This window comes from Hypanus sabinus, chromosome 10, assembly GCF_030144855.1.
Source record: "Hypanus sabinus isolate sHypSab1 chromosome 10, sHypSab1.hap1, whole genome shotgun sequence".
NCBI classification, from domain to species: Eukaryota; Metazoa; Chordata; class Chondrichthyes; order Myliobatiformes; family Dasyatidae; genus Hypanus; species Hypanus sabinus.
This window is the reverse complement of record NC_082715.1, coordinates 118,814,046-118,828,741: the sequence shown is the minus strand read 5'-3', so window position 1 is coordinate 118,828,741 and position 14,696 is coordinate 118,814,046. Positions and strand designations below refer to the sequence as shown.

The following is a 14,696-nucleotide window of genomic DNA, read 5'->3' as shown; positions in this document are numbered from 1 at the left end:
CCGTACCCCTTAAAGTCCCCTCCCCTACACCACCACACACTTATCTCCAAAATACCGTCCCTCCCCCCACTCTCCTCTCCCCTAATGCTCCAGCATACGTCCATACTTATATCTACACGCTCCACCACACTCTGCCCCTTCACCTTGTATTCCTCAATCTTGCCTCTCCCCCCCCCCACACAATCACCCGACACCCCGCCCACACACACCCCACACTCCTCTCCAGCGAACACCGCCTAAGGGTCGGAGGAATTGAATACGAGTCTCCCCTCGGTACCGCATACAGAAAAAGTTTAAATCTCAGGCAAATTCATTCCAACTGCCCCACGGAAACTCCCATCCTCGTCCCTAACTGTGTCCCACCTACTCATCCAAGTGTAAACGCGGAGACACTTATTTGAGAAAATTAAACTTCTAAGTCGCTCGCGCGCGCCCGTGTGTGTGTGAACCCTGTTGGTCGTCTGCTGTTTAAGCAGGTAATGTTGACACCTAACGTTTGGGGAGAGAAGGAAAATTATCAGAGTGAAGTTACTAACCGAGTTGATGAGTTAATGTATATATCTGCAAACTACTGTGGCTCCGCCCTCTGAAATTCCTCGCAGCCACTTCAAATATGAACTTTCCTACCGGCTGGCCACACTTAGAGCCGTTCTCTTAGTCCGACACGTGTCGTTGGAGAGAGGGAAGAAAAATCCTCCACAAAGCAACAGACTTTTTTTGGTGTTAACAAACTTGAAACAGTTTAAAAGGATATATTTAGGGAAAGGATCTAGTTGGAACGTTAACTTTTATTTCCTATACGTGTCGACTTGAGTTTAATCCGACTACGGGGTGACTATTTATACGGAACTGTTTACATTTAAATTAATAAGAAATAAGCTTTTCCCCCTTTTGGAAAGTTTGGCGGCTGGGACGCAGGCGCGAAACATTAGCGTCCGAAATTCGAATGTTAATTTCCCAGAGTTTTCACCCTATACGTGTGAGGGTTTTTTTTTGTAGGGATAAAGGTTTTTTTGTTGTAACTTTGCCCTACTCCCCTCCCGTTTGGCGGCGGTGTATATGAGTGGGAACCCCAGCGCGAAATATGGTAGACAGGGGCCCTTTATTGACCTCCGCTATCATCTTCTATCTGTCAATCGGCGCTGCCATCTTCCAAGTGTTGGAAGAGCCGAACTGGACCGAGGCCGTCAACCAGTACAAGATCAAAAAGTCGGAGATCCTTGAAGAATATCCTTGCCTCACCAAGGCAGCTCTGGAAAAGATCTTAGCGGTAAGGACCTCCGTTCTCCAGTCAACTCGCTTTCCCACCACTACTCGCTTTCCCACCACTAGCTCTTGGTCTCATTCATTTCCTCCCGCTCTCAGAACTATCATTTAATCCTCCTTTTTCCTTTCAGCAATGCTCACTTATTCTTTAATACACTTGCTCCATCCCCTCTAAGCCATGGTTCTAACCAAGTATATAAATCCCTTAAATTTTAGGAATTACTTTCGATTTTAAAACCTCTAAGTTAAGACTTAAAATTTTCCATTAATATTATCAATCGCACATGACTTTAAATGTCCAATTCATAGATATGGTATGTATATGGAGTTAAAACGTCGCAATGTGACTGAAATTACTCATAGTTACTCTTCTGTCTTGCCAGTGTGATTAAAGTTGCTCACAGTTACAACATTGCACGTAGCAATGTGATTGGAATTACTGAGTTACAATCTGTATATGACTTTAACCTATCACAGTTATGATTTAGAGTTTTAAAGTGTTTTCAGCGATTTGTTCATTAGGACCATTTCTAATGCGAGCGCATATGGTTTGAAATCGCGCCTGGGTTACGATTCGTATTAGTCTTGCAATTTTCTTCCCCACGCCCAACACAAAAAAAAGTTATCTGGCGTTTTGCTGTCAGAGGAGCTCTTGGTGAAGAGCGTTAAGTCGTCATGGAAATGAAAATATAATTTTTTCCTTGAGGGATCAGATGCTGTTTTGTAGACGCTGGACTGCCAGAAATTTGTTCTCTACAACTCGTGACTTGTTTCATTTGGAGTGTTTCCCAAGTCCTCCCTCAACAGAAGTTGTGTCTGTCAGATTTTCACATTACAGTACTTCGAATAAAAGACGTGTTGGCAATGAGTTTATTTGAAGCGCGAGGAGAGCAGCAAAAAAATAAATGCCAGTGAAACCCGATTCTGAGTAGGGGTAGTGTTTTTGGAGCTGGATTATCGCTTCACTGACCTCTAGTTGGGAGTGTTGATCCCGAGTGAGCGCTCGCTCCAAGCAGGGGAAGATTTGTATATCTGAGGTAATCATGGACTTCACGTGTGATTAAAAGAATTAGAAAGTGCACCAGCCTTCCAAAATTGCCTGAAAGTGTATCTTGGGGATCTGTGGGCTTTCAGATTGTCTTGAGGATCACATTCAGTGTCTTCATATCGCCTTCTTCCCCTCCTTAGCACATGCTGAGGACTTTCTGAGCGTGATTGTGTAGATATTTTGTGTGCAAGCTTCCACGTTATTTACCCTTAAACGGCGAACAGCCGTGAGAACAGGCAGTTCCTTTCCATGCGGATGCAGAGTTTGCCTCCTTCGCCTATAGGGGGAGGGGGAGGGGGGGGAGATTGCGAACCACTGGGTTAAATTGCAGGCGACCGACTCCCCCCCCCCACCCCCACCCTTTGAAAGAAAGTTGTTATTTTCCCCGAGCATTTCTCTTCCCTCAAGGCCTGAAAAGATCCGAAGTTCGAAACAAGGAATTAGAATGTGTCGTTTGCTTATTGATAATTCATTCACTCTCTCTTTCTGCACAGCGGACAGAATTGCACTTGTGTACACAGACCAACCAAGCAGAGGAGACAAAAGAATATAAAACAGACAGCAGGAGCAAAGCCCGAGAGGGTATGGGGTCACACTGTGTGTGCCGAGGGGTGGATGGGCGGGAGGGCTGTGGGTTGCTTGTGCAAGTAATGAATAGGCCTTTCATTTAAAAAAAGGCAGGGTGGCTGAGAAGTGAATGCTAAGAGATGACGGTTTGAGACCGAACTGAAATGTTTTCATGACAAGCCAAAAACCAACATCACAACTTTTGAATGTCTGAGCAGGCACACTGAGGGGTTCTGTAATGCAAGTATCTGTCCAAAGTTCTACGAATAGTAGTGAAAAGGGCTGATGACTGAATGCTGAAATAAATTGCCAGCACAGTAGTTCTTTCCTGATCCGTTTCAGGCATTTGATCCAAAACCGGCTTCATGAAGCAGCTGGACTCCCTACTCCCCTGCCCCCTCCCACCCCGTGTCATCTTCACTTGGTGTCATGTGAACCTGCTTGCTTTGCAATTTGTCCAAAATGGCTGAGGGGCGAGGGGTGGTTGGGAGCTGCGGGTGCAAGCAGGTGGGTGTTTGCACAGTCAAGTTGCACATGTTTTGTTTTTTCAGAGACGCCACTGGCAGTTCTCGGCAGCAGTGAAACTTGGTGAGTGAGAAATAGAATGCGGATCGTGGTGTCCGTGGGTGGGAATTTGCATTGTGGTTACAGACAGCAGCACTTGATATCTGGAAGGAGGATGTGTTGAAATGTGGCCAGGCTGCTGAGGGGCTCAGAATTGGCTAGTGTTTGAGGGGAGGGTGATTGGGTAAAAATCAAATGGTTTCTGCAGCTGCAAGGCAGTTATAGGGAGTGTGTCAAAACATGGAATCATTTCTCATCATTAAAGAAGAACTTATTTCGATCCCTCAATAATTCTACAGGAACTAATGGATCTAATTTAATAGAGATTTCGTTATCCCAAGCAGTCAAAATTTGGACCTTGTATTTAAGATCCATGTAGTGAGTGAGACACTTCAAAGAACTACAGATTCCATTAAAATAATGTGTGAAGGGGAACTTTGCTTCTCTTCTGTAAAATTCCGAGCAATCTCTCCGCATCTGCAGAATTGCCACACAAAATACATTGTTTTCAGGAATCACTGTCATGGAAGGCACAGAAATGGGGATTAAAAAAAAAACACAGATTAAAAAAATTATTTTAATGTCCTTTACACATCAAAAAGCTTTTGTTTAGACAACTTATTCTCACTAGATTGTCTGGTGCAAGAGTGTACAAGGTGGAGGCCCGGTTCCTTCCAGATAAATGCACTCAAGATAAAAAGGGCTATCCTTCACTTTACTTTTTTGCTTGTGCTGGTTTTTGAATTGTATTTGGCGTGAAGATACTGGAGCATGGTGAAATATCTACTTTATCTGTAGATTGACCCATGTATCTGGTTTTTACAACAGGTTCTCACAAACTTAAAAGTTTCCAAATCTGGAGATTTTCCCTCATTTTTTAATAGACCGGCATTTTAAATTGCTTTCTCTTGACCCATTTTTGTGTCTTCCACTCAGCATCAGGTTCTCAAAGTAAATTGGCCTGAGCATTCAATCCTGCTGAAAATACAAGGTGTGGCAATTATATATGAATCTTAAAGGAATGAGTACCGCCACACTTTTGAGTTGGCCATCCTGGTTTCAAGGGGTTAAGATATTTTTGCAACAATTAGGCTGGAGTTGTTTGTTGCAAAGTCATTCGAGGGGTTTTTTGATTGAGGTGAGCCTATTCCCATTGGCTGATGCAACAATTAGGCTGGAGTTGTTTGTTGCAAAGTCATTCGAGGGGTTTTTTGATTGAGGTGAGCCTATTCCCATTGGCTGATGGGACTGAGGTTTAAGGTTCAAACAGAAGACCTTGAGGGTATATTATGAAAAGCTCTTTTGTACAATGAACAGTAATGATCTGGAACTTGCTGTGCAGGAAGTGGAGATGATCAGATCTGTCGGTCACATACACCAGGGTGCAATGAAATTCCTTACCCACATGAACCTCACAAAGAAAACAGTATCCATGTAATTGTAAATACAATAAATATAGTGAGTAAATCAATAGGATGATGCAAAGTATAGTAGTACAAATCAAGACAATGCAGCAAGAAATGTTGGATTGTCACTAGCAAGTAGTAGAATTAAGAGTTTGAGAATCTGAAGTGTGGCAGGGTTGACTTGAAAAGGAACGGTATAGGAAATGGGTATCTATCATACTGAGGCCTGGGGAGGAAGGGTCAAATGGGACTGACTCACGCCGGTGTAGACTTGATAGGATTTATTCTGTGCCATAACGATTCTGCACTTTTACCTAAAATGGACTACAGGACATTGCTCAGTGTTGATTTTTGAATGGCTCTAGCATCATTGGTTTAGTAGTGTGTGTGCCTGCAAGTCATGAGGGTTCCTAGGGGCATTATGTGTTGAAGATGCACCCTTGTTGCTTGAGCACATGATGTGGCTGTTGGGATGTGTTACCTTGCTGGAGCTGCAGTCATTCAGATAGACGTTCAGGCTGGTGTGTCAGGTTATGGGGGTTGAGGAGGAGATTCCAAAGGGCAGGTAGTCTGTCCTGGTTTCCTGAAAGATACTTATTCCTTGATCAAAAATCACTGAAAATCATTATTTGGTTGATTAACATTTACATTAGCAAGCTCCCATAAAACAGCACTCAGTTTAGGAATACTGGTTGGGTATTGCACAGAAATTTTTTTTAAAAATTGGTTGTCACCAATCAGTCCTGGTCAGAGCTGCAGTCCTGGAATTGGCTAGTTGAGACAGGTCAAATCGATCAGTTTTCCGATTCTGATGGAAGTGTATGTAGAGACCCTCTGAAATGCCTGGTCAGTTTTGACTGTGAGGTATCTCCCAGCCAGTGCTCTCAGCTGAAGAATCGCTACCTATCCGAGGAAGCCGGCACTCGTGGATTTCTGCTGAAGTAAACTGGTGGCTTCAGGAGGGCAAGTCATTAGGAAGACTTCGGGGTAGGAGGAAAGGTGATGAGGTGCGTAAATATTTCTGCTTGCCGTGAAGACTATATCAAAGGTACATGTGGCTCGAGGAATTTTTGATGACTTGCTTTGTGTATGGCATAAGTAGTGCTGACACGCTGCCTACCCTCACCAACAGTGAGGCTGGTGAAGAAGACAGCCACTTATGTTGGAGTCAGCTGAATTCATTCATTTATGCTTTGTCTCACACACCCTGCTTGTGGAACTGTTCCAGAAGAAGTCCTTGCAAATCCAAGGAGCAGATGGAATGGGCTGGGGAGAGGGGAGAGTGTCCACTTGCGATAGCTGCAATATGGACAATTGCATCGTGGGATCTGATCGGGCATCTGAAAGTCTTTATTTTTAGTGCACTCTAAACTGTATTTTTTCGTGCAGCTTATGGTCGGCGACGTAACTACACCGTGACTGAACTGGGTAACGTCGCCTCGTGCGTGAGCGCTGTGGGAAAGTCCGTCCAGCAGTTTGCAGTGTTGGTGACCCCATCCCCCCTCTTCAGTAAGCTGAAATGACTGACTTTTCCTCTCTTTTCACTTGACTGTTGTGAAGGGGTTTAAATTCCCTCTGCATCAAGCTGGTTGAATGTCCACGTTACAGTCTCAGCTCCAGGCATCATGTTAACTCCCCCTCCACCAACTCCCCACAATGGGTTAGATAGAAACTCTTTTGTTTTGATTCTGAATCTGCTTGAGTTCCGTTGTAGCTATGGTGATTGCCCCTCACTCATTTTAATAGCATCTTATTATTGTGTTCCAACATGCATCTAATGACTTGTTTCGAATTTCTCATGGTCTCTATCCAAATCATTCTTAAGTGCTGGCCATCTGTTGTGTGTCTTGGTAACTTTAAAACAAGACTTCCCCTGTCTTTTTTTTTGACACCTTGTTTGGTGTGCAGTTCCCTGGGTCATTAAGAGCCCTCTGCATCTAAATTGTCCTTATGCAAGGTTTGACTGTCGGCATTGGCTAGTTGTTGGACTGCTGGGATAGTCATAGCTGGTGCTTATCCTGTTCTACCCTAACATGTCCAGTAGGAGTCAGTGAAAGTGGGGAAGAATCTCATTACTTTCCACAAAGATGGACAAAGATTTAGTTTTATTCTTAAAGATTTTTCCCCTCCCCTTTGCCCCCTAGCCCCATCTATTTATTTTCTGAAACAATGATGCCCCTTCCTGTGGTGAACAAAATTCTTGGAAAAATCTGTGTGTTAGTGTTTTCCAGTCCTCTCTGGGGATAGGGTATAAACACAACCCAGATTCCATGGGGTCTTTCATCTTCTGAAGTATTCTAAAAGTCCATGGCACAAAAATGTCCCATGCTACATGCTCATAGTGAGCAGTCTCTCTTGACGGCCTTGCAGGACACTGTCTGCCACGGGGGGGGGGGGGTTGAATCAAAAGTTGCACTGACCAGTATATCCACTCATTGCTGGGCCAAATGAAAGGGAATTTTCACTCTTCATCTGACCCCACTCACCTGATCTGGAAACCATCAACACCGCTGACCAAGTAGTTTGTGAGGGGGAGGGTTGAAATTCAGCTTTGATGAGATGGAAAAACGGTTGTGGAGATTGGCCAACCAGTGTGCAAGCTGCCCACTTATCATTTCTCTTGAGTTGTCCATTGGACCAGAGGTGGACTTCAGACTCTAGATTGACAACTTTGCTATTCCTAGAGTCAATAGCCCCTTAAAGGTTTCACCCAAGATGGGTTTTGTGGAAGAAGCTGTGTGCTATTCTTTCTCTTTTCCCCTTTTATTCAGACCATCAGGCTACATATGTTTTGCCTCCTGTAGCCTATAAAAACCAGTTGACCACCCACACCGGGGTCCGCTGGTCTCCGTTTTCACTCCTAACTTTATCCTTTTCTCTTTTTGTTCCATGCGTTAAGTTTTGCAACAGGGTGCTGCTGGAGGCAATGCAACGAACGCTGATGTCTCTCGATTTTGACCCTGCTGCCTGCTGGGAGCACAGAAGGACTCGGGCGAAATTGTACCGGAGTATCAACGGGCAAGTCACAAATTTTCCCCCAGATTTAGTTAGTGCAGAGTCGTGCTTAAAATGCATCACATCTATGTCTAAGAAAAGACAACAGGCAACAGTGTCTGCAAACGTTCATTCACTTTAAGGTGTACTCTTAAATTTGAGTGACCAGATTTGCCTTTCATTGAACAACTCTTAAAAGTTGAACAATTTAACTTGATGACGCCCGTTCCGCCTTATATATGCATATGTGGGTGACATTTGTCGTACTTGGTGGCATTGTACACATAAATTACTGTTGACATTCAAATATATTTACATAAATAGAGAAGTCAGTAGTCAGTAATATTTTATTTAACTTCTACTGATGTTAAAATGAGTCTCACAGACCAGTTGTACAGCTACAAAACAATTGTTGACTTGTGCTCACACAGAGGATTTAAATATCAGCCTGAAAGCACTGATATAATTGCATACTGTTTTCTGGATGTGCTCTGTGTGGTTATAGTACTTGTTGCCTTCTGAACGGATCTCCTTTTGCTTAACCCACTTAGCAGAAGATCCCTTGTTAAAGATTACATGTGCTGGATTAAACTTGTGATGGTAGCTGTGAAATTTATAGGCAGGTACTGTAGCCACAACCTCATCTGGCGCCCCCCTTAGAGTGAAGGTGTTGGTGCCTAATCTTGGAATATTGTGGCAGGTTTGACCGCTGTGGAGGCTTCTTTTGAAGGCAACCAACTTTGAGACTCCGGCCAGCACAACTGGTTTGTTGCCATCACTGCAGAAGGAAACAAAATAGAGCTGGCAGACACAACTTTTGAAGACACTCTGGGGGAGAAATTAGTGATATTCTACACGTTTTTCCAATATAAAACACTTGCGTTCTCGTGGAAAATTGAGGCATCTGCCATATTTATTCCAACTAATTTTTCCAGTTCCAGCCACTTGACCTTGAAGATTTTTTAAAAGAAACTGCAGATGCTGGCATGATATAGGCTATGGAACTGTAGACTTTTGGCTTTGCGTTGGTGTGGAGACAGCAGGAAAGAAACTTGACACTCTCTTTCACAGCAAAACTATCTTCTTGATGCTTTGAGACTTGATGACCAATTTCATACAGGCATCACCTTTTAGTTTTGAGTATTATTCCCAATGGATGTTTGCCATTGTAGGGCTGCCTGAACCAAATTTTTAGCCCTTTTTTCTGGTTGTTTAAAGTTGATTGCCAAGGGTAGCAGAAATACAAAAGGATGGACTGAAGTGGAAAAGATTTATGTCAATTCTAACCTGTCACAACCCAGCTCTGCTCTCAATGACTGCATTGTAGACACACTTCCAGAAAGTAAACTGCAGATTGTAAATACAGACATGGTTGTGTTTAGCAATGTTGCTTTTGGATGACATTTCCCAAGACTCTTGGCGGGCTCGGTAGAGCTGGTATATTGTAAATAGAGGGGAAAAAGTCATTGTGAGTTTGTGCTGTGTGTGAAAGAAGGAATGGTATGATGTTTGGTTGAAAAGAGGGAAGGTGACTTTCTGTTTAGCCTGTGTTAGTTTGCATGGGGCAAGAAATGATACAGGAAATTCTTAACCAGTCAGTATTGTGGTATTTTGCCTTTTGGAATCAGCCATTTATTCAGGCATTACTGTTTTCCCACCTTGGGTTCATGTGCATCCCATTCCCATTTGGATTTTATTTTAAATCTGCAAGCCTCGCAGCATCTGAGGAGAGAGAAGAAGGGTTTGTCTTGGGCTGATTGTGTTAATTAGAAGTGAAGCAAAAAGCTTTTGTCTTGGTATTGATGGTCATGAGTTTAAGATGCTGCCTGACGTGCTGAGTATTCCAGCACTTCTCATTTTTAACTTTGCACCATCCTTATTCTCTATATTTTATGTTTTAGACTTGTTCTGCAAGCATACTTTTTTTACTAAAATTGAATGGTTTGCAAGAAAAGTATTAGTTGTTATTTCAGGCAATGTAGTTATTTGCGGCTTACAATCTCTCCCACCTGATACTAACCATTGCTACTTAGAAACAAAATATATTTATTTCAAATGCTTCTATTTCTTGTGCGGTTTCATGATTAAAGTTACTGATGCTACAGAATAGCACTGAGTTTGATATACCAAAAACCTTCTCCAGTGCTTGGAAAGTGCTGGAAACTCTCATTTTCTTTGTCAGTGGCCTTCTTTCCCTCTCTGGCACTTTGCTTATTGAAGTAGTTCTGCCAGAACACTTGATGGTAACTCTCTCCATTTTTCCAAGAATGACAACTGGAGAATCTTTATTAAATTTCCCATCCACACCTCCCTCTCCCCATCTTGTAGCTTTCCAAACAACAGCAGAATATGTAGATGTGGTTAGATCCTAGTTTGGCTTGGCCGGACTCTGCCATTTTGTATGTAGACTATGTTGCTTCATACTTTTTTTTCAGTGAGAAGAAACTGGATTTGTTGCATAGCACACATACACACCTCCCTTTGCATCTGCACCTAAGAGACCATTTGGAAGGCTCCCAGTATGCTTGCATCTCCCTTGCTGCACCACCCAACTCCAAAAGGAGTGAACCAGGTTTTCTACTTCCATCATCCAGCTGAAGCACCAACAGCATTCAGCCCTTGCACAGCAGGGTTATTCATTGCCTGAAGTTTTTCTCATCCTGTCTTGAGTCTGTTGGCAGAAAACAACATTCTCCTGGATATAAAATGCCAGACCATTTGTATACGCAGGAAAATTTTCATTACACCGGTGATTTTCTTGGCATGCTATTGGATCTCTTGCTGAGGAAATATTTTGTCTGGTTTTGGAAAAACTAGAATCCAGGCAAATGTTCAATCTTTGTCAGTGCCGCTAATGTCATTGCATCAGAAACTGTCATCGGACCTGTGGTTTCTTTACACCAGCTTGTCATATAGAAAGAAAGAATGACTGAATTGAGCAAGAACTTGAGCAAGCGGTGAATCACAATTTTTTTTGCGCCCCTGCAGAATCTTGCACTCATTTGAGAACGTGCTTATGGAAATTGCCGCCAAAATTCAAGAAACTGGGGAGGTGTGAGATGAAAGCAAAACAGAGTTAATTGCAGCAAACAGACCTGTTAGGTTATTCAAAAGAATGATGCAACTTCAGTCATTGTTCTGTTCTCATTTAACCTTTTGCATTGATCATAATGCATAACTGACAATGGACAGATGATTTTTTTTTATTTGAAGTCAACATGCAGTTGTTTGCTAGTGTAATATTGTAGTTGGTTTCATAAAGTTAGCATTTTATAGGGCTTTGGTTAAAGAGATTATGAAATACAAATGTGTAGGCATGGTTATCTATTAATAACTGACTTATTTGGGAACATAAAATTCTGGAGCAGGAGGAGAACATAAAATCCCTTTAACCTGCTCTACCTTTGGTCAAATCACAATTGATCCTTGCCCACTCCTACCCATCCCATTACTACTCTTCATTCCTTTAGAAACTCAAGATCTCATAATCTTAGCCTCAAGTGTGCCCTGTGAATGTGCAACTACAGATAGGAGAATTCCAGATGATGCCAGATGCCAAGATTCCAGATCATGAAACTTAAGCCACCTAGTTCTAGACCCTAGATCTTGACATTGGAGAACTTTTGGCATCTCGTCAGTGAGGTCTGCACTTGTTTTTATAAAGTCCTTCTTTCCTTATCTTAGTAATGTAACCATAATCCTCATAGGCAGAAAACTCCACCAGAGCCGTCTCAGATTTTGATTTGATTTCACTTTTCATCTGATGGATATTAAATATTTAATGTTCTAATTACCGGGCAAACTCCACTACAAAATGGCGATTATCTAAAGGGTAGAATCTGGAGTGGAATACTAGCCACAGCCTGATGCAGTAATAAAAACCTAAGGACTGCAGTGATGTGAAGGTCAAATGACTGGGGTAACAGTCCAATATTTAGATCATTGATATGAAGATACAAGTTTAATTATATCATTGCAGCTGGAGATAAAATATGGAGTTTGAAAAGTCTCAGTAAGAGGAACAGTGTAACATCTACTTTGTAAAAACTCATCTGGTGCACATACCCTGCAGGAACAGAATCTGTCAGATTTGCACAGTCTGACCTATGGTCTTGTCGGTGACGCTGACTCTTAGTGTTGTCTTCGTTTGGGGCAATTAGAGAAAGACAGTAAATGCTGGCCTTGTCTGTGACTTCATCCTAGGAGCAAATAGTTTTTTTTACTCCTAAGAAGCGTGTCACTGGTGGCAAATTGTATTCCCATAGCTTCTTTACTGTAGAAAAATATCCTCAGACATATCTGTTTTCAGCTTAGGGTGCATAATTAAATTAGAAAGTGATTGCTTTTGAATTTTGAACCTTGATATTTTGCATAGAGATTATCTGTTGCACTTCAGCCCAACAGTCCGAAAGCCAACTTAGTAATAAATTGCACCTTCATTGTTTTATGGAGATGACCTGAGCAGTCACGAGGAAATCTGCAGAAGCTGGAAATTCAAGCAACACACACACACAAAATGCTGGTGGAACGCAGCAGGCCAGGCAGCATCTACAGGAAGAAATACAGTGACGAAGGGTCTCAGCCCGAAACGTCGACTGTACTTCTTCCTTTAGATGCTGCCTGGCCTGCTGCGTTCCACCAGCATTTTGTGTGTGTGACTTGAGCAGTTCTGCTTTGTGTTGCGAGGTGACTCAATGAATTATTTACCTGTTTTTTTAAAAAAAAGCACAGTATGATTGATACAAGTACCTAGGTTTATCAAGCAGAAAACTAAAGTTCAATTCCTGGGAATAATTGTTGGAATTTTAAATTCTTTATTGCATGGAGTAACATCAACCAAACCATGCTCTGTGATCTACTAAATTAAAGAATTGGTGTGGAATTCTGGGAGACAGCAAGGGGGCAGTGGGTGGGATGCAATGTGCTTAATTTTGAGATGCCCAAGTTAGAAGTCAACATAAATACAATGGACATTTCCAATGTATTCAGTTCATAGTTGTTACATATTAACATTATGCACTGTGCGTACAGGCCTTTTAGGTTAGAGGCCATAGCGTTGAGAAATTATGGTGGAATAACCACTCCAAGCTGTTTGATTTGATTGGCCCTCAAAAAATCAGTGTTTGCTTATTTGACAGTTTTGTTTTAATGAGACTAGAATGTTAATTGGTCACTTGTATGGACACAATAAGGATCATTCTGCAATGGACAGGTACATTGGATGCACTTGGACAAGTGCTCCGGCTGTTAGTCCCTTCCGTACGCCTCAGCAGTGCAGTGTACTCACCCAGCCAGCTGGCTGAAGGGCCTTGTTCTAAGTTTGATTTACAAGAAACTGTGGGTATCATTAGGTTTATTGCAATAGGAGAATTATGTGGGACCAAATAGTTAGGAGTTCTGTGTAGTTCACCGGTGAATCTTAACTTATTAATTACCTTATCTATTGCCAACATCCTCATTCGTCAAAGTTCAAGGTAAATTTATTATCAAAGTTTGTGTATATCACCATGTACAATCCCAAGATTTGTTTTCTTGCAGGCATACTCAATAAATCCAATATTCATGAAAGACTCTACCAACAGGGTGGACACCAGTGTGCAAAAGACAACAAATTGTGCAAATACCAAAAGGAAAATAAAAGAAAAACTAATAATAATAAATAAGCAAAAAAATCAATAATGCGAGATGAAGAGTCCTTGGAAGGGAGTCCAAAGTTTGTGGGAATAGTTCGGTGATGGGACAAATGAAATTATCCCCTATGGTTTAGGTCCTCTGAAATGATAACACTGATGAATTCAAAGTTGCTGGCCCTCTCTACCTCTGATCTCCAGATGAAGATTGGCTTACGGATCTCTGGTGTCCTCCTGAAGTTCAGGAATGTCCTCCACTCGGCTCCCTGGCCTTGCTGACGTTGAGTAAGAAGTTGTCATTATGGCACCAATCAGCCGGATTTTCAATTGCAGATTCATTACCACCTTTGAATGGGCCTATGGCAGTGGTGTCGTCATGACCATTTCAGTCCAACTTCTTCCCCCACATCACCCCTGTAACATTAAATCATCCAGAAAAACAATTGCCCTTTTAAGTCCGCATTTGCTGAACTGCAGTGGCAGCCAGTTGATTTTTAAATTACCTGGTCAGTGCTCTATCCTTTGTAATCCACTGCCCTCTACTGTCCTCTTGAGAAACATGACCTTCTCCACTTCTGTCACCTTGCTCATCCAAAATTAGTTGCCGTTCAGATGTCCAGACCCTGTGCCTTTCCTCCTCAGTGCACTCATGAGTGAGTTTTCCGTTAACCAAGAAACCAAAGAGTAAATATTTTTCTTCAATGTTGCTCTTGTGCCCTTCCTTGGGAATTTTTTAACTGTGAGAAACATGCTTTAGAAGTGGAAAGTTAGTTATTTTGCGGTTGATGATTTTGTCAGCTCGGACTTGTTTTCAGAAAATAATTCTGATTCCGTAACACCTTGATAGTGGGGCTGTGTCTAAACAAATGTTCTCGGCAGAGCCAGAGTCAACACTGAGCGTGAAACCATCCGTGTCATTTATAATGGCAAGGCTTGCATCCTAGCTCTCAGTCAACCCTTCCTCAATTGTTTTGACCTTTCTGAAGTTGCCTTCACTTGTCTTCGTGTTGTGACAGTTGTGTGCTCCTACTTCTGTTTCAGTTAGTAGTTCTTTGGTGCTGGTATCTTTTAAGGAACAGTTTATGTGGATCAGAGTCATTGGAACACCCAAGCTGAATGGTTGTGCCATCTACAAGATGTACTACAGCAAAACACTGACCTTTTTCTGTCTGCACCTCAGTTTCCTCTCTCACACATCACCATCTTCATTCCACTCCAGGC

At 42.3% G+C, this 14,696-nt stretch overlaps 1 protein-coding gene across 1 annotated transcript in view; it reads left to right on the top strand.

Annotated features, from left to right (window-relative positions):
- Positions 1 to 614: 614 nt before the first annotated feature.
- Positions 615 to 14,696, top strand: part of kcnk5a (potassium channel, subfamily K, member 5a) — a 29,297-nt gene continuing 15,215 nt past the window's right edge. The window contains exon 1 of the mRNA XM_059982791.1: positions 615 to 1,270. Within this exon, the coding sequence (XP_059838774.1) occupies positions 1,085 to 1,270 (186 nt within the window). The 5' untranslated portion in view covers positions 615 to 1,084. The remainder of the gene's footprint in view (positions 1,271 to 14,696) is intronic.